The sequence below is a fragment of the Equus caballus genome, chromosome X (genome assembly GCF_041296265.1).
Source record: "Equus caballus isolate H_3958 breed thoroughbred chromosome X, TB-T2T, whole genome shotgun sequence".
In the NCBI taxonomy this organism is placed as follows: Eukaryota; Metazoa; Chordata; class Mammalia; order Perissodactyla; family Equidae; genus Equus; species Equus caballus.
Genome location: NC_091715.1, coordinates 26,741,716 through 26,767,979, shown reverse-complemented (window position 1 = coordinate 26,767,979; position 26,264 = coordinate 26,741,716). Strand labels below are relative to the sequence as shown.

At 35.1% G+C, this 26,264-nt stretch overlaps 1 protein-coding gene across 8 annotated transcripts in view; it reads left to right on the top strand.

Moving 5' to 3' along the window:
• Window positions 1–26,264, top strand: part of DMD (dystrophin) — a 2,262,230-nt gene that overhangs the window by 688,984 nt on the left and 1,546,982 nt on the right. For all 8 annotated transcript variants that reach the window (XM_023633802.2, XM_070257261.1, XM_070257256.1 and 5 more), the window contains exons 3-4: window positions 10,108–10,200; window positions 11,637–11,714. In XM_023633802.2, the coding sequence (XP_023489570.2) occupies window positions 10,108–10,200; window positions 11,637–11,714 (171 nt within the window). The remainder of the gene's footprint in view (window positions 1–10,107; window positions 10,201–11,636; window positions 11,715–26,264) is intronic.

Sequence of the window (26,264 nt, the reverse complement as noted above, 5' to 3'; positions counted from 1 at the left end):
CACAACACCATTTATTGAAGAGACTATCTTTTCTCCATTGTATGTTCTTGGCACCTTTGTCAAAGATTAGCTGTCCGTAGATGTGTGTGTGTGTTTTTTTTAAAGATTTTATTTTTTTCCTTTTTCTCCCCAAAGCCCCCCAGTACATAGTTGTATATTCTTCGTTGTGGGTCCTTCTAGTTGTGGCATGTGGCACGCTGCCTCAGCGTGGTTTGATGAGCAGTGCCATGACCGTGCCCAGGATTTGAACCAACAAAACACTGGGCCACCTGCAGCGGAGTTTGCAAACTTAACCACTCGGCCACGGGGCCAGCCCCAGATGTGTGGTTTTATTTCTGGGCTTTCAGCTCTGTTCCATTGATCTGTGTGCTTGTTTTTGTACCAGTATCATGCTGTTTTGATCACTATGGCTTTGTACTACATTTTGAAGTCAGGGATTGTGATGCCTCCAGCTTTGTTCTTTCTTCTCAGTATTGCTTTAGCAATTCGGGGTCTTTGGTTGCCCCGTATGAATTTTAGGATTCTTTGTTCTATTTCCATGAAGAACGTCATGGAGATTCTGATTGGGATTGCATTGAATCTGTAGATTGCTTTGTGTAATATGGACATTTTAGCTATGTTTATTATTTCAATCCATGTGCATTGAATCTCTTTCCATCTCTGTATGTCATCATCTGTTTCTTTCAGTAATGTCTTATACTTTTCATTGGATAAGTCCTTCTCCTCCTTGGTTAAATTTATTCCTGTGTACTTTATTCTTTTAGTTGCGATTGTAAATGGCCTTGTATTCTTGAGTTCTCTTTCTGTAAGTTCGTTATTAGAGTATAAAAACGCAATAGATTTTTGTAAGTTGATTTTGTACCCTGAAACTTCACTGTAGTTGTTAATTATTTCCTCTTGTTTTCCAATGGATTCTTTAGGGTTTTCTATATATAAGATCATGTCATCTACAAACAGTGAGAGTTTCACTTCTTCACTCCCTATTTGGATTCCTTTTATTCCTTTGTCTTGCCTAATTGCTCTGGCCAAAATCTCCAGTACTACGTTGAATAAGAGTGGTGATAGTGGGCATCCTTGTCTTCTTCCTGTTCTCAGAGGGATGGTGGTTCAGTTTTTGCCCATTGAGGATGATGTTGGCTGTGGTTTTGTCATATATGGCCTTTATTATGTTGAGGTAATTTCCTTCTATCCACATTTTGCTAAGAGTTTTTAGCATAAATGGCTGTTGGATCTTGTCAAATGCTTTCTCTGCATCTATTGAGATGATCATGTGGTTTTTCTTCTTCAATTTGTTGACGTGGTGTATTTTGTTGATTGATCTGCGGAAGTTGAACCATCCCTGTGTCCCTGATATAAATCCCACTTGATCATGATATATGATCCTTTTGCTATATTGCTGTATTCAGGTTGCCAATATTTTGCTGAGGATTTTTACATCTATGGTTCATCAGCGATATTGGCCTGTAGTTTTCCTTTATTGTGTTGTCCTTGTCAGGCTTTGGTATCAGAGTGATGTGGGTCTTGTAAAATGTGTTAGGAAGTGTTCCATCTTCCTTATTTTCTTGGAATAGCTTGAGAAGGTAGGCATTAAATCCTCTGAAAGTTTGGTAGAATTTCCCAGGGAAGCCATCTGGTCCTGGGCTTTTATTCTTTGTGACACTTTTGATTACAGTGTCAATCTGTTTACTCATGATTGGTCTATTCGGATTATTTGTTTCTTCTTGATTCAGTTTTGGGAGGTTATAAGAGTCTAAGAATTTTTCCATTTCCTCTAGATTATCCAATTTGTTGGCATAAAGATTTTCATAGTATTCTCTTATAATCCATTGTATTTCTGTGGTATCTGTTGTTATTTATCCTCTTTCATTTCTAATTTTGTTTATATGAGCTTTCTCTCTTTTTTTCTTTGTAGTTCTGGCTAGGAGATTGTCTATTTTATTTATCCTTTCAAAGAACCAGCTCTGTGTTTCATTGATCCTTTCTACTGAGTAGCCTTTTTTGTTTCAATAGCATTTATTTCTGCTCTGATTTTTATTATTTCTCTCCTGCTGACTTTAGGCTTTGTTCTTCATTTTCTAATTCAGTTAGGTGTAATTTGAGATTGCTTATTTGGGATTTTTCTTGTTTGTTAAGGTGAACCTGTATTGTGATGAATTTTCCTCTTAATACAGCTTTTGCTGCATCCCATATGACTAGGCATGGTATGTTTTCATTTTCATTTGTCTCCAGATATGTTTTGATTTCTCCTTTAATTTCTTCAATGATCCATTGCTTGTTCAATAGTATGTTGTTTAGTCTCCACATTTTTGTCACTTTCTCAGCTTTTTTCTTGTAATTAATTTCTAGCTTTATAGCATTGTGATCAGAAATGATGCTTGCTATTATTTCGATTTTCTTAAATTTGTCGAGGCTTGCCTTGTTTCCCAACATATGATCTATCCTTGAGAATGTTCCATGTGCACTTGAGAAGAATGTGTATTCTGCTGTTTTGGGGTGGAGTGTTCTATATATGTCTATTAAGTCCAACTGGTTTAGCTTTTCATTTAATTCCACTGTTTCCTTGTTGATTTTCTCTCTGGATGATCTATCCATTGATGTGAGTGGACTGTTGAGATCCCCTACTATTATTGTGTTATTATTAATATCTTCTTTTAGCTTTGTTAATAGTCACTTTATGAACTTGGGTGCTCCTGTGTTGGGTGCATAGATATTTATAAGTGTTATTTCTTCTTGATGGAGTGTCCCTTTGATCATTATATACTGCCCCTCTTTGTCCATCTTTAAGTGTCTTATCCTGAAGTCTACTTTGTCGGTATAAGTATTGCAACACGCTTTCTTTTGTTTGCCATTAGCTTGGAGTATTGTCTCCTGTCCCTTCACTCTGAGCCTGTGTTTGTCATTGGAGCTGAGATGTGTTTCCTGAAGGTAGCATATTGTTGGGTCCTAGTCTTCAATTCATCTTGCCACTCTGTGTCTTTTTATTGGAGAATTCAATCCATTTAAGTTTAGGGTGATTATCAATACATGAGGGCTTACTGCTGCCATTTTATCACTCATTTTCTGGTTCTCCTGCATTTCCTTTGTTTCTCATCCTGTGTGTTTGAGTCTACCCATTGAATTATGTAGTTTTTTATGATGTGTTTCTTTGTTTTCTCCTTATTTATTATTTGTGTCTCTGTTCTTCTTTTTTGTTTAGTGGTTACTGTGAGGTTTGTATTCAGAATCTCATGTGTAAGATAGTCCATTTTCTGATGGCCTCTTATTTCCTTATTCTAAACCGATTCAGTCCCTTTCCTCCTCACCTCCTAAGTTGTTTTTCTCACATCTTATTCCATCTTGTGTTGTGAGTTTGTGGTTAAAATAACAAGATTATCTTTGTTTTTGGTGTTTTCCTTCCCTTTACTTTTTTTTTTTTTTTGAGGAAGATTAGCCCTGAGCTAACATCCGCTGCCAATCCTCCTCTTTTTTGCTGAGGAAGACTGTCCCTGAGCTAACATCTGTGCCCGTCTTCCTCTACTTTATACGTGGGATGCCTGCCAAAGCATGGCTTTGCCAAGTGGTGCCATGTCTGCACCCGGGATCTGAACCAGTAAACCCTGGGCCACCGAAGCAGAACGTGCGAACTTAACCACTGCACCACCAGGGTGGCCCCATCCTTCCCTTTACTTTTAATGCCATACTTGAGTATTTGCTATCCTCTTCTGATTCTGTCTACCTATTTACCTCCTTACTCCATGCTTTGTAACCCTTTTCTCCCTGTTTTTTTTTTTTTTTTTCTGGTATGAGGGCCTTCTTGAGGATTTCTTGGGAGGGTCTTGTGGCTATGAACCCCCTTAGCTTTTGTTTATCTGGGAAAGTTTTTATTTCTCCATTGTATCTGAAGGATATTTTTGCTGGATAGAGTATTCTTGACTGAAAATTTTTGTCTTTCAAAGATTTGAATATGTCATTCCAGTCTCTCCTAGCCTGTAAGGTTTCTGCAGAGAAGTCCACTGAAAGCCTGATAGGGGTTCCTTTGTAGGTTATTTTCTTCTGCCTTGCTGCCCTTAGTATTCTTTCTTTGTCATTCATTTTTGCCAGTTTTACTACTATATGCTTTGCAGTAGGTCTTTTTGCATTGACATATGTAGGAGATCTGGAAACCTCTTCTACATGGATTTCCATCTCCTTCCCTAGGTTTGGGAAGTTCTCTGGTATTATTTCTTTAAACAAGCTTTCTGCTCCATTCTCCTTCTCTTCTCCCTCTTTAATACCTATAATTCTTATGTTGAATTTCCTAATTGACTTAGATATTTCTTGGAGACTTTCTTCATTTCCTTTTAGTCTTAGTTCTCTCTCCTCCTCAGTCTGGGACATTTCAACATGTCTATCTTTGATTATGCTGCTATGCTCCTCTATGATGTCAACTTGAATGTTCAGGGACTCCTTATTGTGTTTTAGTTCTTCCATTGTGTCTTTCATCTCTAATATTTCTGATCAATTCTTCTTTATAGTTTCAATCTCTTTTGTGAAGTAGCTGCTGAACTTGTTGAATTGTTTCTCTACATTCTCTTTTACCTCATTAAGTTTTCTGATGATAGGTATTTTGAATTCATTGTCATTTAGATGACATATTTCTGTGCCCTCAGTACTGAATTCTGGGTACTTGTTTTCTCTCTGGTCTGGAGAGTTTATATAATGTTTGATATTTCTAGAGGGGGTGGTTTTGTTTTTATGTATCCTGGTATTATTTGGTTGCGTTTACCTCCTATCGCCACTTGGCGGGGGTCAAAAGCCACGTATTCTGAACCCTCTGCCTTCAGCCGAGATCCCTGGCAGTGTAGCCACCCTGGGCAGGTGGGGGGGGGGGCGGATTTCTCATGTGTGCTCTTGGGGTTTTCTTGCTCTGTTCTCACTATCTGCTCTCCTGTGATGTTGGCTTAATGATGTCACCCCCTGCAAAAGCTCTTGCTCTGGTCAAGGTCTTCCCTCTAGGCTGCAAGGGCCCTCTGGGATCCATGATGTTCCCATGAACATACATCTCCTCACCCATTCCTTCCATCTCGGAGTCCTCCTGCTGTCCCCGATTGCAGTCTTTAGGGGAGGGAGTGAAGTTTTCTGTTACCTCATTCCGCCTGCTCTGAGGGGTGCTGCAGCCTCTCCACCTGCATCATATGGCTGCATGTGTTTGGATGTCCTTTTTTGGAGTATGGATTTTTTTTGTTGTATTTTGGAGGGGGAAGATTAACTCCACCATGATGCTGACGTCACTCTCTCTCCCTCTTTTTTTTTAAGTATACTTTTTGGTGAGGAAGATTGGCCCAGAGCTAACAACTGTTGCCAATCTTCCTCATTCTTTTTTCTTTTCACCCCAAGGCCCAAGTACATAGTTGTATATGCTAGTTGTAGTTCATTCCAGTTCTTCTATGTGGGATGCCGCCACAGCATGGCTTGATGAGTGGTGCATAGGTCTGTGCCCAGGATCTGAACTGGCAAACCACAGGCCACCAAAGCAAAGCCCACAAATTTAACCACTTGGCCACAGGCCCAGCCCCCTTCTTCTGTTTTTAAGAGACTCCTTTCAAGGAAAAACTAATCTATGGTACTAAAAGTCAGTATAGTGGTCATCATTGAAGGAGCTATTACACAGAAGCTGGTGTGAGGAAGCTCCTAGGATGCTGGTAATATTCTCTCTCTCCATCTGGGTGCTAATAATATGAATATATTCAGAGTATGAATATTCATTGAGCTAACACTTAACATATGTGTATTTCCTGTATGTATATTATACCTCAATAAAATTCTCTTATAAAATACTTTTTACAATTCATACTTAAGAAAACAATCATCTATGAAAAGTGCCTATTTATACTACAGTGGGTTGCATTATTTTTATGGGAGCTGATCAGCAGCATTCACCAATAAGTTCTGAATCAATTTTGCCCTCCTTTTTGGTGTTTACAGTATTTAAAGATTTGTAATCACAGGGAAGTATCTTGACTTTCTGAGCAACAGAGATGTCCAGAGGCTGACCTTTCTGTAGCCCAGAGGCCATGCTAAATTATTCCTGTGCTCTTTACCTTTTCTTGGAACATTGTATTGATCTCTCTGTATTTTCAGGTTGAAAGATGGGCACAACTCTGAAGTTAGAAGCTATTTAAATATTTTCACAAATTCATTTCTGCCCCCTTCTCAGTTGTTTTCTCTTTATAAAGTTTTTTCACTTTGTTTATGCCACTTACCAATCAACTTGTCTGAATTTCTTTTTGAGCATTATTTATATAAAGATATAAAGAAATTCTGGATTTCTTTATATCATACTGACAGTGATCTGAAAGGATTACTGTTTCATTTTATGGTCCGTTCATCTTCTTATTTGGGTTATCAAGGAAGAAGACACTATGTAAGTGAATACAGGAAATTGCTGAGTAATATCAAAAGGTCAAGCTTTAAAGAAAATATTAGTCATAAAAGAGATTGAGGACAGAGAGCCAAACGGTCGTATGGCCCAAAGAGGGTTTAATGTTTTGTGTGTATGAAAAATAAATTTCATACACTTGAAAAGGAAGCTATTAAAGATAGGACTTCTAAGGAAATATTATTGTTTTCATGACATAAATGTCACTTACAATAAAAAGACATGGTTGATGTAGAAGAAGTGGGAGGAAAACAAAAGGTTTAATTAAAAGTAATCAGAAGAACAAGAAAAAAGAGAAAGAGCTTGAAGCCTCTGAATATTTCCCCTATGCCATCCACATTTACCGGTATTAGTAATTGAATATGGAATAACATCTTCCCTCTTTGACTTTCAGTTTTACAGGGGTACCAAACTAAGAGATACAGAACACATTATATGTGAGATATGCATTTTCTAGTAGATCCAATAATGTATCATAATTGTATTGATATCTAGAATTTGGTGAAAGAAAGAGAAGTCAAGGGATAATAGAATATAACAGAAAAATAATCCTATATTTATTGAGTGCCTACCATTTGCCAAGTCTATATAATATACCTACACTGTTTCATTTAAACCTCAGAGAAATAATCTGAGGTATTATTTCAATTTCCATTTTACTAATGAGTAAATCGTGCCTCAGAAAGGCCAAGTCACAAATCACCGAGATAGCACAGCTAGTGAATAGGAGACTTGAGTTTAAAAGTGAGCTATTTTTGCCTCTGAAATATGCTCTACTTTTGCTACATCATATCTATAATGCTATGGAATGAAGAGTTGAATCTAGGAAAGAAATGAAAACCATCCAAAAGAAATTCAATGTTTTGCTTTCCATGGGGTATTCAAACTACAGGAGGAATAAGACTGAGCACCCGAGGATCCATCAAGTTACAGGCTAAACATTGTACATTTCATTGAACATCACTTTAATTAGACCGTAGGAGGGGGAATATCACTCAAAAGTGCTTGAAATTACTTTTAAATTAAAACAAACATTAAGAGAGAAATGCAAAATCTCCATGAATTCTTAATATAAAACATATGTAAATTCATTCAATCTCACCTGCTGGAAGGATGCTTTGGTGGAACATTCTGAGAAGCACTCTATTAGAGAATGTGGTGGATATAACAAATAGAAATTGGATTTCAATTGTGATCTTTTAATATATTATTGATTCATGAGTTTTGGAAATTATCTATGACACCAGGAGCTGTCTTTTTCTCTATCACCTCATTGCTTTCTAGGCACTCCAACTAAATCTGCCTGGTGGCCTCTGACTAGCCTACAATCCTTCACTGTCTCTCCATTTTGTTTGATTCCAGTTTAAAAGGGAGAATTATAAAATACCCTGGTCTGTGTGTATAAGTTTGGATCAAAGCAAGATCCTGTTTGCCTTGTCGACTTCTGTCTAGACTCCTTTCCCCAAAGCACAAGCTTTCTATAGTCCTTGTGTTTTGGATGCTAGATGATCCCTCTGGCCTTGGGGTTCATGCTTTATTCTGTGCCCCAAGACTTACCCCTTTCCTAGTCTCTGCTCTTCTTCTTGAATGAATATTTTGCCACCCACAGCTTTCCTGGTTTGACAGACATTGTTGTCTATCTATCTAGATAAATTGTTTTCATAAGAACAGGTATCTCTGTCAGCTAACTATATTTTATTTTCTTCAAAACTTGACACATTTCAGTGTGCAATATTCTTTTGGTTGATAAGTTTAGAAGCCACACACTTCTCAAATGCATCTGTAAAATTTTGCTCCTGAAAAAAATCCAACATTTTCAAGCCACTGTAGACCTTCAACCACTTTGAAAATAAAACCTTAATATAATCCCCAAAATACCAAGTTATTGCAGGTTATATATGTGGTTCTCGACAAAATTATTATGAAGTATACATTCATTTGCTTTACTCATTAGTAGAAAGCTTTCCTTAAAGTTTCATAAAAACTGCACTGTTCTTTTAAGATTTACTTATACATTATGAGTAGTAAAGTTGCTTTTTAAAAATCCCAGCATGTTAGTGTTTTATGTTGTGTTCTTTTTGTCTTGAAATTTTTAAACAGAACTATTTGAGTAGAAATTCAAAAGAATAACTTGTAGTTATCTTTGTCAAAGGACATAGTATGTAGCTTGATTACCAATGCTGGGCATAAAAGGGCTGGTGGACTTCTTGCAGGGGTCAGTGTTCTCATTAAGTGAAACATCTGGGCATTAACAGGACTTGTCATTGACATGGCTCCCTGGCTGTAGGGAGAGCCTGAATTCTATGTCTTCAATCTTAGAGGCTTCAGGAATGTCTTTGCCTGTAATCCAGGGCTGCTCTTGATTTTCTTGACCTATGTAAGATTCAAAGTTTGTGTGTGATCGAAGGAGTGGATGAAAAGAGCCCAATCACCCATAGGTCCATGTTAGGCCCACCATCTGACATTTTGGGGAAAGGATTTCCTGATCCCCAGGCTATGGGACTTCCCACAGATGTGTGCTCCTGGGTCCCTTTTACTGCTTCTGTGTAATATTCCTTTTAGGAATATTTGTTTTCCCTGCTGGATTCAAAGTTCCACAAGGGCTGGGGTCATGTCCATCTGATTTACTATTGTATACTCCAGCACCCAGCTCAGGTTTATTGGTGCTCAATAAACACCTGTCACTGATAAATTATGGCTTTCTAGATAGCTTGGGAGATAAAAAGAGTTGTGAATTATTTCATATGAAGGGATTATAGGCTTTAAACCAGAAAAAGAAAATATTTGGGGGCATGACAGAAGAAATAAAATATTTGAAAGATAATCAAATGGAAGGAGGAAAAGGCCAAGGAAGCAGCACAATAAAATAGAAAAAACAAGGCCCCCAGGAGTAAGACAGATCTGGGCTAAAATCTTGGCTTTACCACCTTCTAGTTTTGTGACAAAGGATCATGTGTTCAACCTCTTCATCTCATCTGTACAATAAGTATATTAATACTAACCTCACAGAAATGTCACAAAGATTATAAGATCCACTCATTTAGTAGAGTGTTTCTCATGAGTAGTTACTCAAAAAGTGTTAGATGTGATTAGTGGCTATTATTTTTCCTCAGTATGATTCTCAAGGAAAAAACTGAAAAAAACAGATGAAAAGTTTCACGGGCCTATTTCAACTCAATTTAAATCAGACCTTTCTAAAATTTGTGCCATCCATATGAGAATGGGTCATTCTGAGGCAGCATGCAAAATGTATATGCAGAGAAAGTGTGTCTTATGGGTGAAGGATGGTGAACCTTCTATGATTATGCATTATATTTCCAAGTAAACCAAACAGTTAAATTTTATGCACCTACCCAGGGCAAATTGTCTGCGGTCTTTGTGTGATTCTCTCCATACACCCAACTGCCTGATAACTTAAACATTTTTTCTTTCCTTCATAGAATCACCATTCAAAAAGTTGAGTTAGTTAGATGAATTAGGCTATAGATCTCCAACTCTTGTTTTTTTAAAAAACAATTTAAATAGATATGACCTAATGATGATATATTGCTTTTTGGTTTTTGTTTTTTACTTTTATCCATCACCCTTGGCAAATTAAGAATTAGGTACATTAAATATTCTTAAACATAGCTTTAAATTTTAAGGGCATAATCATGGAAATGGATCACTGGAAGTGTGCTTTGTTTAATTGGATATATTTTGTATTTCAGTTTGGGAAGCAGCATATAGAGAACCTCTTCAGTGACCTACAGGATGGGAGACGCCTCCTAGACCTTCTCGAAGGCCTGACAGGGCAACAACTGGTACGTAAGTGATGAAGTTCACATTAGCAGTAAAATTTCAGACCAGAAACAAACTCAGCATAGTTTTATGAGATCTAGTAAAATTCAATAATTTATGAATTACTGATTTAACTAGAAATACAAGACCTATTCCTAAATAAAATAATCTCACAACAGTGTTTTCATTTTGGTCTATTTCTATCATACGCAGAACAAGAAGATGAAAATTCTAAGTAATATAAGTTAATTAATAGATATTTGCTTTTAATATTTGGTATCTTTGTCATTGAATGTATTTTTATAAAGTTTTTTATACAGACTGACTTTTTAAGTTTAATTTTATTTTTTATTGTGATAAGAACATTTAATATGAGATATATAAAATGGGGAGTTGCTGTTCAACAGGTATAAAGTTTCAGTTATGCAACATGAATAAATTTCTGCGATCTGCTGTACAACTTTGTGCCTATAGTTAACAATACTTTACTGTACACTTAAAAACTTTATTAAGAGGGTAGATCTCATTTTAGGAGTAAATACAGCAGCATCATAATGGTGGAATTTCTAAAACTCCACAACTGAATAAATGAATTAATCCTTATATTGTAATGAACTAGGCAAATGTCAGCTTAAAAATTACGGGACAAGAGGGGCTGGCTTGGTGGCATAGTAGTTAAGTTCACACACTCCACTTTGGTGACCTGGGGTTCATAGGTTCGGATCCTGGGTGTGGACCTAGCACCACTCATCAAGCCATGTTGTGGTGGTGTATCACATAAAATAAAGGAAGATTGGCACAGATGTTAGCTCAGCAACAATCTTCCTCAAGCAAAAAGAGGAAGATTGGCAACAGATGTTAGCTCAGGGCCAATCTTCCTCACCAAAAAAAAAAGAAGAAGAAGAAGAAAATTACAGGACAAGATATGACCTTTGGTATTGAAAGTGAGGGTTAGAGAACCAAAGATGATTAAGGTTTTGAGCTTCAGTGACTAAGACAATTAAGGCAATATTCACAGAAATAGTTTCCTATAACCCTATTTGGCATTACTATGTAATTTTGCTAGGCTTAAATCTCTATTAAATTTTCCTAAAAAGTGTGGAAATTAACTCACTTATCTATCCTACTAGCAGATGTCCTTGTGCATGCTGATGTTTCCCGTGGTGGTCATGCAGTTATTCCCAACTGGGCAGCAGAATGAAGGGGAGGTTGTAACCTAAATAGCTTTTGTGAAGAAAAAAATGCTAACATTCTTCTTGAGGACTGATCGAGTCATGTTAGGAAAGTCCTATAACGAGGACAGTTAGCCCAAAGCAGTTAAATTCATTATTTTTAAGGCGTCACAGCCTATGTTCATTTAAAATATTCAAACTTTGAAGTAAACATATAAATTGTTTCATTTCTAGTAGATTGTTGCTTTCTCTGCTTGGCAGTAAACATTGTTTCATTTTGTTTTCAGCCAAAAGAAAAAGGATCCACAAGAGTTCATGCCCTGAACAATGTCAACAAGGCACTGCGAGTCTTGCAGAAAAATAATGTAAGTGGAGACCTGGACAGAGTCTGAATACTGTGAGACAGCATGCTTAATGTTTGAATGAAGGCTTTGGTCCAAAATGCAGGGAAAACATCTGAAGTTTTCTTGTAAATCAAAACAGTTTTTCTTAACAGCACATGTTCTAGTTCACGTGCGTCTGCTTGCGGTTAATGTGATTTGGGAAGTAAATGCATGCAGCCACTGGGGCCAGGGAAAGGCGTGACCCAGGCCTGATAGGCTTCTCTGTGCTGTTTTCAGATTTTACATGATGCTGTTATGTTTGGTGGACACATTCAGTTCTCTGGTGAACTCAGTTCCACATAGCAGTGTTTCCATGCAACAAATGGCTTTTACTAGGCTGAATAGTATTTTTTATGTATAAAGTGTGTTCACACATGTTGATAAAATTTGTTTGAATTAAGACATTTGTTAGATACCACATCCAAGTATGAAAGTTACACAGAAAAATCACTATTTCAACTCAGGGTAAGAGCTGCTAATTTGTTTTCTATTCCCATGTTTGATTTAGTTTAACTAGATGAAAGGATACATGTGGTATTAGAAAAAGTCGACAATCATACCTAAACAAGTGTGTAGATTAAAGGAACTCTTGTCTCCTCAAAGTGACTTTGAGATTCCTCCCCTCTATCATGACATTGGAGGCGGTCCGCCTTTCCTATTAACTTCCGACAATCTTTCTAATCGACCAATACATTTACCAGGCACTTTTAGTAGCTTCCTAATTACATTACATCTCTCTCTCAAGGATAAATTCAAATAAATTGATCACATACTCTTAAAATAACCATAATCAGTGATAGATTAGTAATAATGTATACTCCCCCAAATGTTGCTCAGCTTGTCTGGCAGGGAGAGGACATCACAGGGAAATGGAAGTGAAGGCTGTGCAGCAATTGGTTGATTTTATGAATTTCGACTTATTGTCATATTTAACCTATGAAAATTATTTTATAGAAACATTATATATTTTTATTATTTTATGAAGTGATTAACTCTATATTTTCACATTTTATGCAGCCAGAATAAGAGAGTCTATAGAATGTTTGCCTCATTATTAATCTGATAGAACCTTTTGAAAGATCAGTATCATATACATTAAGAAAATTGTTTAAAGATATTGGGAACTTACACAAAGAAAATGTCTTTTTAAGTATCAATTCCTCATATGACATTATGAAATATAAAAACAAGGAAAACAGCAGAAAATTCAAAGAATTACTAGATTCAATCTATTTGATGTAGTTGATCTCATTCCACCAAGAAAATGTCATATTAAAAAATAGGCTGTTGGATGTCCTCTAAAATAGTAGATTAATGTAGCCATAGATTTTGTTTGATAAGAGTTTTTTTCACATACTGATTATAGATTATGAATTTACAGGGTTTCCTCTGCATATTACAATTATTAACCTCACAGTTTTTAATATAGGCCCAGAAGAAATTCTGGCAATAAAACCAGAGAAACCATAAAAGAAAATCTCTATGACTTTAGGATACCCAAATATTTCTTAGATGTGAAACCAAAGACATGATTCAAACAGAGAAAAATTAACTTGAACGCCATCAAAATTATGACTTGCTCCTCTGTTCTGGATTTGAGTCCTTTGTTTGTTTTAGGTATTGCAAATATAATTTCTTTCTCTGTTGATTACATTTTTACTGACTCAATGGTATATTTTGATAAAGAGAACTTCTTCATCTCTATGTAGGTCATTTCCATAGACTCACTTTATAATTTTGTGTCCTGTTTAAGAAATAGCTGCCTGCCCAAAGTCATTATGATATTACGTTTTGTTGTCATCTGTATAAACTCTATTACTTCACCACTTGAATTCGGGTCTATATTTCACCTGGAATTGATTATTTTATATAGTGTGAGGAATGGGTTAAGATTCAGTTTCTTTTTGTCATTTGGAATCTAGTTACCATAAGACCATTTGTTTAAGAGAATGTTGCTTACCCATTTCTCTCCAATACTAGGTATGTCATAAAAATTTGGCAGTACATACGTCGTTCTGTTTCTGGACTTAAATTCACTTTCATTGTTCTACTTGTGTATACGTGCACAAATATCACGCCCCATGGATTACTGCAGTTTTATAATACATCTTGGTATCTGGTGAACTTAAGTTATCCCACTTTTTTCTTGTTCAATATTTTCTTACCTATATCAACCCTTTGTATTTCTATGTTCATTTTATAATCATCTTTTTAATTTCCACATAAATTGTGTTTCAAATATGATCAACATTAAGTAAAATCTATAGAGCACTTTAGGAAGAATTCACACCTTTATACTACTGAGTATATAAGTTTCTGCTATGATTTTCTTCTACAGTTTATTTTTTTTTAATTTTAGGCTTTACAGAATGAAAAAAAATCCATTAGAACAAAATGGGCAACAAACTTAAGCAAGAACTTCACCAAAGTGAATGTTCAGAAGTTCTAGAATAATATTAAAAAGTGTTCAACCTCAGCAGTAATTGGGAAAATTTAAATTAAAACTGCAATGAAATACCAATGCAAACTAACAAAAAATGTCTGAAATTAGAAAGACTCATAATACCAAATGTACATGAGGGTATGGAATAACTTGAATTCTGATAACTAACTGGTGGAAATGTAATTCATATAATGATTGAAAATAGTTTGGCATTATATACTAAATATGATGAAAATGCACAATTTTTTTTTTGGAGGAAGATTAGCCCTCAGCTAACTACTGCCAGTCCTCCTCTTTTTGCTGAGGAAGCCTGGCTCTGAGCTAACATCCGTGCCCATCTTCCTCTAGTTTATACGTGGGACGCCTACCACAGCATGGCTGCCAAGCAGTGCCATGTCCGCACCCGGGATCCGAACCAGGGAACCCCGGGCCGCCGAGAAGCGGAACGTGCGAACTTAACCGCTGCGCCACCGGGCCGGCCCCCTGAAAATGCACAATTTTATGACCCAACAATTTCATTCTTTGTCATATAACCATTTCAATGTTTGCCAAATGTGTATACACACTCACACACACACACGCATGTGCACACACACACACACACACACATATATTTGAGAATGTTCATAGCAGCTTAATTTGTAATAACCAAAACAAAAACGAAAATCAACAAATAATAGTTACACACAATAATCAAGATGGATCAATTTCCTGAAAGAAATTTGAGCAAAAGAAGTGAGACACAAAAATATACCTACTATAATTTCTTTTAATTAAACTTCAAAAACAGGCAAAATACTTCCATAGGTTTCAAAGTCAGGAGAGTGGTTCAATTTTGGAATGCGTGATGGAATCTTTGGAGTTGTTGAAGATATTCCATATTTTGACCTGGTGGTTGTCACACAGGTGCATTTGCTTTGAGAAAATTTATCAAGCTGTACACTGAAGAACACTTTTCTGTATGTATGCTATAGTTCAAATTTTTTTAAAAGTTAAAAAAGAGGAACTTATGAAGGGAAAGTAAACCTGATCTTACAACCTCCCAAACTCCAAATGATAGTCATATTTTTATCAATCTGACCATAGACCATGTATTTTATTATGAAATTGGTTAATGAAATGTGATAAGCAAATGTACAAAATTAGAATGTGATTAACGCAGTTTATGGATCTTTTCTCTTAAGGTTGTATTTCTTACTGAAAATAGAAAACCTTGAGAACCTTCCAATGTTTTATAAGAGTAGGACCCCAAAATGAAGGTTCAGTTTAAGAAGGAGCCCTTCAAGGCAGATTTCCCCAATGCTCCCTTCTGAGCCAGGGCCTTAATGGGGAATGGCTTACAACTTCGGTCTCTGTATTAAAGGACAGAATCTCGAGTAAAACATTCTCAAGTGGAAACCAAAACCCAGAGAGAAATAATCTTTACCTGAGTTAGCCCCAGGCAGAAAGATATAGAATACAAATACTCAAAAGTAAATTTATTATCATTTTATATTTCTCCATTATTTTGTGATAAAAGAAAGTACAAAAGAAATGGAAAATATTCCAAGGGACATGTTTGGTAGTCTCTGATTATTACCATAAACAATAAACACACAATTAAATCAAAGAGACTGTTCAAGAGCAGGATTTTTTTAAAGATGGGCTTGGGTGTTCTATATGAGATGACTAAATGAGCCTGGGGCAGGATATAAATAAATCAGCATATTAAATAAAATAGTAGATAGGACTATTTCAAATTTCCTTTTAAAAGTCACAAATTATCAAATCAGGATGAACTATAGGAGGTATTGATTGGTGATTTTGAGTAATCACATCTCAAAGAGAATAATGTTAGTATATTTCCACTCAACACATTATTTACTGAATGTCTACTATATGTCAGGTTGTATTCTAGGTGGTAGGGGCACTGCAGTTAGTGATTGGAACAAACATAATCCTTTATGTCGTGGAGTTTACAGTGACATACCAGGGGACATGAAATATGTATAACATATGTAGTGATAGCTAAGTGAATGAAGAAGAAATAAACAGAATAGGGGGTGTGGGAAGCCCTTTTGGTTAAGTTGTCATATGGGTAGAGACTGGAAGGAAGTGAGGGAGGGAGCCATGGGATTATCTATAGGAAAATGTCCAGGCAAACGGATAAAAAGACCTTGAGGGGAAAAAGCTTTTGGAAATAGGACTCAGTAGGTAGAGAGGACTGAATGTGGGAAAAAATGTAGTAGAGAAGAGGATCGGAGAGATAGTGGGGTGGTGCTGGGAAGGGGAAAACCTGAGGAGCCACGGTTAGGGTTTGAATTTAGTTCTGAATGAGATGACAATGACTAACAACAAAAATGGCAATTATCAATTAAACAGGTAATAAAACAAGTTCTGTTCAAAATCAGAGATAGAAATACTAATAAAGAAACATAAGTATTTAAAATACTATTTTTATCTAAGAAAGTTATAATCAATAATTAAAACGTAATACAACTAGCTGCATAACAGAAATACTGCTAAAACCACAAATAAAAAATGATGGAAATATATTTTTATTCAGAGCCTTTACTTTCCCATTGGCAGATTACAACACATTTCACAGCCAAAAGAATTGAGAATACAAATAACATAAATAAACAGTAGATTTAACAGTGATCTTCTACCCATTAACACTCCAAAGCATAGATGATTCTATAAAGTATGTGTGCATTATATATAAACTTCCTCTCTCATAAAGTTGGATTTTCAAGAAAAAAAGTAGTTTATAATTTCATTTAAATGAACCAAATCCAAATCTGAGCTTTCAAACAGGCATTCAGAAAATTCTAACTTTGTCGTTATTAGGAATCTTCTTCCCTATCCCTAGGGAATGGCTAGAGATCAGTAGACCTATGTGGTGGCTTTCATAGGCAAGGAAAAAGCCTTTCGTCTACAGTCCACTGAAGAATCCACTGATACAGTCACCATCCACAGTCCAAGTCATATCGTTGAGCCAAGAGTGTCATTAACATTCCTGGTATGAAACAGAAAGCTTATACAAAGACAAAGTTGAGGAGACTGTAATGAAGAGAATATATAAAGTGTGGGCAGGATTAAAGGAACTAACAATGAATGGTGAAACACCCAGGGACTAACACGAGTTAATAGCCTTTACTACCTCTAAACCTAAAGAGACAAGGGGAGAGACCTGTTACCTTAAACCCGTGAAAGCTCTAACCTTGGGAGAGGGTCCACTGGACAGCAACTGCCACCATACGTACCTAAAAAGTGCAGTTACTCTCAAATTCTGTCCTGCTGGGGGTGTTGGGAGAAGATCCATACCTTAGACTCTCTATCCAATCCTCTAATATTCTGCCAGTGCTACTCATTGGTTGAACTCAACCAGAAGCCAGAAGGTAAGAGATCCCAGGTGATGGAATCATCTCATAGTAGACGGGTCATCTCAACCAAAGAAGGGATGAAGAACATGGGAGGGGGAACAGACAGAGAAAACCCAGCATTCTAGGTATCTCCATTTTTTTTCTGGTCAAAAGGGGACATGGGAATCTCTACATTGACAGCCCTGATGTTGGCTAGCACCCAACCTTGTTGAGTGTACCAGGAAGCCGTTTACTTTTGAGGCCATACCATCTCCTGCACTTGCTGACAGGGAGTAGAGGTAGTTTCTGGCTAGTTTTGGAACAGGTGATATCACACTCCTTCCTATGCTTCTGGGGAACACCAGAGTAAGAAGAGAAAGACAGACTAAGAGTGATTTCCAGCTTCTGCCCTGCTATACAAACTTACTAAAGGCATAGGAGAAGACAAATATTTAAAAATGTTTGTGCCATATGTATAAAAAAAGATAATATATTAGGATGCAGTGAAAATGTCATTAGGCACATAACAAAGAGCTTTTACAGTGCATACTTTTTGATAATAATATAACACCAGAAACTATTAGTACTTTAAAAAATTCAATTTGATTAATTTAAAATGTATAGGAAACCAAGAGTAAAATCCACACGTGTAGGAAAAAGTATTCCATGGAAAACCCATGAGAAATGGCCTTGGTTCTACCCTGAGGTTTCATTTTGGTCTTTGCTGTGATCCTCACTAAAAAAGAAAGAAAAGATAAATTAATTCAAGCTTTCAACCATAAATTTTACAAAAAGAAAAAATGCTCTAAGGAAAGTAGGAAATAAATAATAAATGAAGAAATAAATCAGTTAGAAAGAAAAAACACTAGATGAATTTAAGAACTTAGTTCTTTGTAGTAAAATAATAAAATAGATTAGTCTCTTATAAACTTAATCAGGAAAAAGAGGAGGGAAAAAAGCAAATATATGTAATTTAAACATAGAAAGAAAAGATTAATCATAAGTACAAGACATATTGAAACCAGAAATGGAATCTATACAGAACTATATGTTGATTATAAAAAATCTATTAAATTGGAGTATAACCTATTTAAAATCATAAATTACAAAAATTAACACAATGGAATATAGAATACCTTAATCAATAACCAAGAGAACTTAAGAAATCATAAAACAAAACAAAGCTTTCACAAAGGCTTCTGAGTCTAAAGGAATCAGTGGTAAGTTCGTTCAAACTTTTAAGAAATTGATAATTGCTAATAGAAAATCATACTAATAGAAAACCAGTTCTACAAATCTATCCACAAACCTAAGTTTTAAAAGCACTCTAAAAAAATTAGCTCTCTCTTGTATTAGAGGTATTAGAGGTATTAGAAGCTTCCTTTTGAGAGGATGCTCTGCGGTAGTTTCAAGATCCTCTTAGGTCAAGTTCTTTCTTCTTCTTCCTTAGGGTCTCCTCTACTTTGGCCTCTTCCTCTGCCATAAGTGACTAGTTTTTAGCACATTCCATAGTTCTAAACTAAGCAACTCAGTTTGACCCTGTGCCTCAGTTTTTCTTTCTCTGTCCTGACATCTAACTTGCTATCTTCACTCAAATGCCACTCAACAGCTTAGCTCTGTAGGGCTCAGACACCACATTTATGTTCTGATTTGCATTCTCTGTGGTAGCTGTTTTAGCACGAACTTATCCCTGCTATCAATAATTTATTTTCAAAAACCACTTATTGAGAGGAAAGTACTTCTAAGTGCAATGATACCTTTATTACAATATTTGCTGAGGGCAAAGCTCATTTGTAATAAAGTTGGTCATGGTTTTAAAAAGCAAACGAAAGAAAGTACAACATCCTGGGAAACAGGAGATAAACCAAGTGGTTATGCTTATCTACACACTGCCTCAAGATAAAAACGTGTCCACAGCTTCCATTTATTTGTGACTTGTTGAAGGTAGATAGAGCAAATCACAGATAATATGGAAGCATCTCTCATCTCTCATATTGCCATTCTCTCATTCCTTTACCCTTCTCCACTCTTGATTGTGGGTAGTCTCCTTCAGCAGGCATCTGAATTCAGTTCTACAGGTCTCCAACCTCATCTTTTCTCAAATGAAAAGAGCTATTTAATGGGTCTTTTAAATTTGTTTATTGATGCATTTTTTCTTAGATATAACTAAGTTTCGGTCAATGGCATTTTAACCATTTTATGTCTAGTTCAATAATGCTTGATCTTTTCCACTGGCAAAGGAACTTAGCCATTGAAAATCTAGTAGGGAGATTTAACCATCTGTGGTGTTTTAAATTACCCTCCAGATGCATTATTATACCTGTCTTTCTTTTATTGGCTGATCTCACTTTGTTTCCTCTTCTTCCATCTCCAAATTTCCATGTTTTTGTTTTATGAATCCCAATGCCTTTTTGAAGTCATAGAATGCCCTCCATCATTATTTTAAAGATTACAAAAAATGTCATGTTGAACTATATCCTGGGTATATACCAGGACTTTACTGATTTAATATGATGTAATATTAGCTGACACAGTTGTAGATCTCATAAGTATGTTCAGTTTGCCACTCTCATCAATTGTCTATGACAAAATGGCAAATTTTTACCAAGTAACATGTACAATGTGAGATTGCACAAAGCAAATAAGACCATTATTATACATTATTAAGCCACAAATCCAAAGTGAGTATTTAAAAAGCCTAGGGTGAACTTTCAAATGTCAGTTATGTTCACATATTCACTTAATCACATCATTGAAAATTGTTACTGAATTAGATTGAGTGGTTGTCAAATGTCACTGATCTGAAAAATGATATAGTGTTCATTCTTCCTGGCATATGATCTCAGATAAAAAGGATTCTAAAGTGTTCTTTAAAACTAGTATTTTATGTGTCCTTTAAGTATTCAGAGACTTAAATAGCCATATAACATATATTTTGGAGTATGTCAGAACATAATATATTTGACTGAATATAAACTGCTTCCATTTATTACTCATAAAATCCAGTGTTCAGATATAAATTTCAAATTTTAAGTTAATTTATGTTAGACAAGTATTATTTCTTACACTAAATTTTCAATCTAACAATAGGCCTGTAATATGTCTGCACCTTATATATATTCATTCCAAGGATCCAGAGGAAGTATATCCTTTTAACCCTGTCACTCACTAGCTGCAGGATATTTGCCGAATGAGTTCATGACTTTGGCTCTACTCTGTCATCTCATCTGTGAAATGTACTAATAGAATTATTTCAAAATATTCTTCTATGGAATATAAAAATATACACAAGCATATCTTGTAATCTTTAAATTTATATTCAGATGCAATGTGAAATTATTACTCTTAAAATGAAGCTAGTTGTCATTTAAAATCATTTCACAAGGTGAATTGGTTATCCTTCCCCGCCAGTGTATTTCTTACATCGAGGGAAAACAGTATTTTTTTCCTTGCATATTAAATTTAAAATTGAGGTAGCCATTTACCTATGATTTTTTTTTTTCTGAGGAAGATTAGCCCTGAGCTAACATCTGCCAATCCTCCTCTTTTTGCTGAGGAAGACTGGCCCTGACCTAACATCTGTACCCATCTTTCTCTACTTTATATGCGGGACGCCTGCCACAGCGTGGCTTGCCAAGCCGTGCCATGTCCGCACCCGGGATCCAAACCAGCGAACCCCGGGCCGCCAAAGCAGAACATGTGAACTTAACCGCTGCGGCCCCAGGCTAGCCCCTATCTAGGATTTTTACACCTGGAGATCTTTGGGGATAATAATTATATGGCTACAAGTTGTATTGTAATTAAAAACTTTTTTATTATTATTATGAATGTTAGTCATGTAACAAAATTTTTTGTGGTTGCTATTGCCAAGTTCTTTTCCTAAAATCAGTATACATGGCTCAAGATTAGAAAGCTGTGGCTATATAGGGTTCTTGATGTTGTCATTAAAGTGGCATTCTATATTGCCAGGTATAAGATACATAGTGTTTATAAAAATTCCAGTTAACTAATATTATCCTGAAAGTGTATACCTCTTTTATCTTATTCTGTGTTGTGAAATTATTCCTGATGACAGTGCCCATTTACTCAAATGATGCCCTCTAGTATATAATATTTCATACAAGAAATTTTACTTAGTTGTAAATGCTACTTTGCCAAAAACTTGAGTTCTGCATTTTCTGTTCGGTGAGACTACCTGCATTGAAATTTCTATTTTGATCTATTTGTTTTAATTTTCTTTCACCCCTTTAACGTTTATATTTTCTTAACATGGGATTTTTAAAAGATTCACTGCTTCAAACCTTTATTGTCAAAAAGGCAGTGTATAAGCAAGTAAAACCATAGTTCCGTTAAAAAGAATTCCCTTGTGATATATGATTATAATCATAAAGACATCCAAAACATAGAGAAATTTTAACTTATTTCACTAGTCTTTAAACAATTTGATAAAATAGTCCATTTTTTAGTCAATCTCTGTCTTCGGTACTTGATATGTGGCATATGGTGGATGACGAAAATATTTAATGAATGACTAAACATGTGAAGACGAATCATTGAAGGTCGGGATAGGATCTTCATAGTGAGTCCCCAAAAGTAAGTCTTAGGATGTTTTCTTGGTCAAAATGTGCTTTAAAAAAGCATTTTGCAGTGCAAGTTTCTATATTTGTATAAAATAAAAAGTAATCTTTGGAATATAAAGATTTGGAATGTAAAGTACATAAAGAAAACCTGCCAGTGCAGAGCCAAATCTACAATGGCCAATGCAGCCCACCCTGTAGGTTATATATATTGAACTATTCGTCATTTAATAATAAAAGATTCAATACTCCATCTCTCAGTGGAAAAAAGTGAGTATGATTTATGCCCATAAACCCTAAAATTTTACATAAATCGTAAACGCAGTATAAAAGCACATGCTGTAGAACAGTGAAACTACTTTGCTTTTCCTGCATTTTTGATGTTTTAAATGCATTATATTTGGAAGGATTATGTAAATACTTGAGGAGTTTCTTTTGAATATGGAGAAGTCTCTTTAGCTTGAGTACATGATGGCAGATGTTTTATAAAAGGCACTTAACATATTTAAAAACAAATCTTATTTGTCTAGAATGTTGGAAGGAACTTCTCAGTTATAAACAATTCATGAAAGAGAAATGTATTAAAGAACCAAACAAATAGAAGGTAGAAGTATGTGTATATGTAAGTCTCAGGGGGAATCTTTATATAATAAATTCCAATGCATGGCATTTCCATAACCGTTAGTTATTGTTTAAGATTCTGGTTAAGGAAATCCACCCAAACTTTTAAAGATGATATTTCATGGTTCCTGTCATAATCTTGTCATTCTATGTGAAGTTATTCTATAAGATTTAATTTACGGCATTATTCAGTTAAACTCACATACCAGGACTGATGAATAAAAGGGTGACTTACCCTTATTCCCTACCTCTTCCCTAATTCAAAACATACTCAGATTGTACTATTCTGCATATCAAGAAACAAAAGTGACTCCTCCTTAGGATAAATCTCAAAATCTGAAATAACCTGGGAGAACCACATCCTTTCAAACACATGTGAGGAGCCTCCTAGCCCTAACTTGATTTCAGTTGGCTGAATGATACAGGATGTGTTCTCATTAGTGCCTGTAGCTATGAAATGCCCTTCTCAGTGGTTGTATAAAAAGACAAGAAGTGGCAGATAGCATTTATTGGAAAGATGATGGTTCCCTATTGAAAGAGATATAACTTTCTACAACATCCAAGTCAGAACTGCAAATGCTTAAATGATTTACAAACTGGAATATCAGTCTCTTATTTTTTTCTTATTTTTTTCTTCTCTCTTTCCTTCTGCTCTGCTCTAAGAACTTCCATTTTCATTATTTGACCTGGTTATTGTAATTAATTTTTATGTCAAATGTTCCTCATTCTAAAGTCAGTGTGTACCATTTTATGTTTGATGAACTCATTCTTCTATTCTTCTTTCTCTAAGGCTGATTAAAATGATATAAATTTGTCCAGGTCAGTAATCTCCTTTCACTAAACCATTACATTTCAGGTTTGCTTTAAATCTTATAGTTTTCTTAAGTATTCTTAAATCTTAAATATATCAATATAATATATAAAAATCCTTTTATTATAACCACCATGGGATATCTAAATTTAGCTTGTAGAAAATATTATTGACAATACTAGATTGCATCCATGCCCTGAAGGAACTGGGTATAAAACAAAACCTAGGATCAAACAAACATTGCTCTCTTGACTAAGCAATGGAGAGAATTGCTCCTCATAGCCCAGTGGTTAGTCAACTCATTTAGCAGGTGGAGCACCAGGAAGTAACAGTGCTCTCTGAAATACTTATATATTAATCATACAATTACTAAATATATATTTTTGTACAAAATCATATATTTTAATCTAAGTACTAGTGTGGGGACAGAATAGGAATTCCCTTCAATCTGTGTCCTCACACCTATAAAATGGGTAACAATAGACTACTTTATTCCAAAAGCCAGTTCATTAGGTTTCCTAGGTGGATTTTTGCAGCCTGTTCATCCTGAGTCGAGGGATGTTTTCCTAAGAAAACACATTTAAATATTCTGCTCGAGTCACAGTAAGGTTCCATTATGTCAAAGCAAATGATAAGAATTTTCTAACCTACAAAATTACATTCATATAAAGCATGTTCCACAGACAATGCTGCAAAACTCTGACCTAGAATCTACTATTACTTTAGGAGTAAAGTCTCAAGTCTGTTTGCAGGAACTCCTAAAGCCAGTTTCCATGTGTAGGTAAACTTGTTTCTGCAAAAATTCAATGCATGCTCTTTAATTTTCGCACACAATATCAATTTTCACACCTATTCATTTGGTATCAGATCCTTTCATTCTGCAAAACAGGAAAACGTAACTTTGGGCGTCCTTAGTGACTTCAATATTGAATTTCCTACTATCTAGTGCTTGTCACAACACTGATACACACACACACGTGCACACACACATACAGTGAGTCCATTTATTAACATTTATGTCACATAAATGTTTTTTTGCTTTGCTTAATTATTTGCTTAATTTATTTGCTTAATTATTTGCTTAATTATTCATTTAACACAGATATTAACATACTTTAATTTTCGTTTTCCCTTTTCACAGTTATTTAGAAATTACATTGAGAATCCATGAAAGATGTAATTCCAGAGCATATATTAAAAAAAATGCATAAAAGAAGCCATTCTTCACATTCATTCATACACATGGTGGTGTGCAATATTTATTAATTGAGAGAGTTTATTAAGGCACTTCCTGAAGAATTCTCTAGATTTAATTAATGGATTATCTTTCATATCTAGACCTGCTTTTAAATCCAACCTTGTGGAAGCTTCATGTATCTCCGATACTATGTTTCCCTCTTGGTAAAATGTACATAAAATAGTAACTGTCTCATATTTTTACTGTGATGATGATGTGGGTAGAGTGGGATCTGTATTCAGAGAGAACTTTATAGCCTTAATTTTGTTTTTTTTTTTTCTGAGGAAGATTTGCCCTGAGCTAAGATCTGTGCCAGTCTTCCTGTATTTTATATGTGGGTTGCTGCCACAGCATGGCTGCCAACCAACGAGTGGCATAGGTCCACGCCTGAGAACCAAACCCAGGCCACCAAAGTGGAGCATGCTGAACTTAACCACTTGGTCATGGGGCTTGCCCCTAGCCTTAATGTTTTTTTAAAGATACAAATAAAAGTATCAAATACGTTATCTTAAGAGATTATAAAAAATAATGAAAATGAATTCACAATAGAAAACTAAAAAAAATAGGTTGAATACATTCAAAAGCTGACTGTTTGAATAGAACACAAAATAGATAAACTCTTCTAATCATAACAAAAGAAAATAAGAGGAAAATGGAAAACAGACGAGATTAGTAATGAGAAAGGACATGTAACCACAGATACAGAAGAAACTAAGACTATACTACACGCAATTTTATAAAATTAATTTTGAAAATCCAGGACATGGATCATTTTCTAGTATGATGCAAATTACTAAAATTGACATAAGAATAGCAGAAAATTAAATAGATTATTACTTTAGAAAACATTGGTAAGTTATTAGAGATCTGCCACTGAAAAATATACCAGGACTCTTCACATATGAATTTAACCTAATCTTTAAAGAATGTATAATTTCTATATTTTAAGGTATTCCAGAGTACATAAAAAGATAAAACTCTGCAATTCCTTTTGTAATGTCAGAATAACCTTAGTACCAGAAGTCAATAAACATAAAATTAAATAATAAATGTATAAGACAATACCACTTTTGCATATAAATTTAAAAATTATGTAGAACTATATGAAACTGATTATAACCATATCTCACACATGTAAGTATTCAGTAAATGCTAGCTGTTAGTTGCAAAGAGCTCTTAAAGTTAAGTAGGAAAAGAAAAGTACCCTATAGAAAAATGAGCAAAGAATATTAACAGGCAATTCATAGATGAAATTGTAAAGGTCAGGCACACAAAAAGATATTCTAAATGCACTAGGAATCATGGAAATCAATTAAATTAACAATGCAGTATCTTTTTACTCATCAGACTGGCAAAATGAAAAAGCAGAAACACCCATTGCTGATAAGGGAAGAGGCTGCTCTTATGCATTGTTGGTTAAAATATTAAATGCTAAATCCTTTTTATAAAGAAACAGTTACTAAAATTCAAAGTATATATACCCTTTCATCTAGTAGATA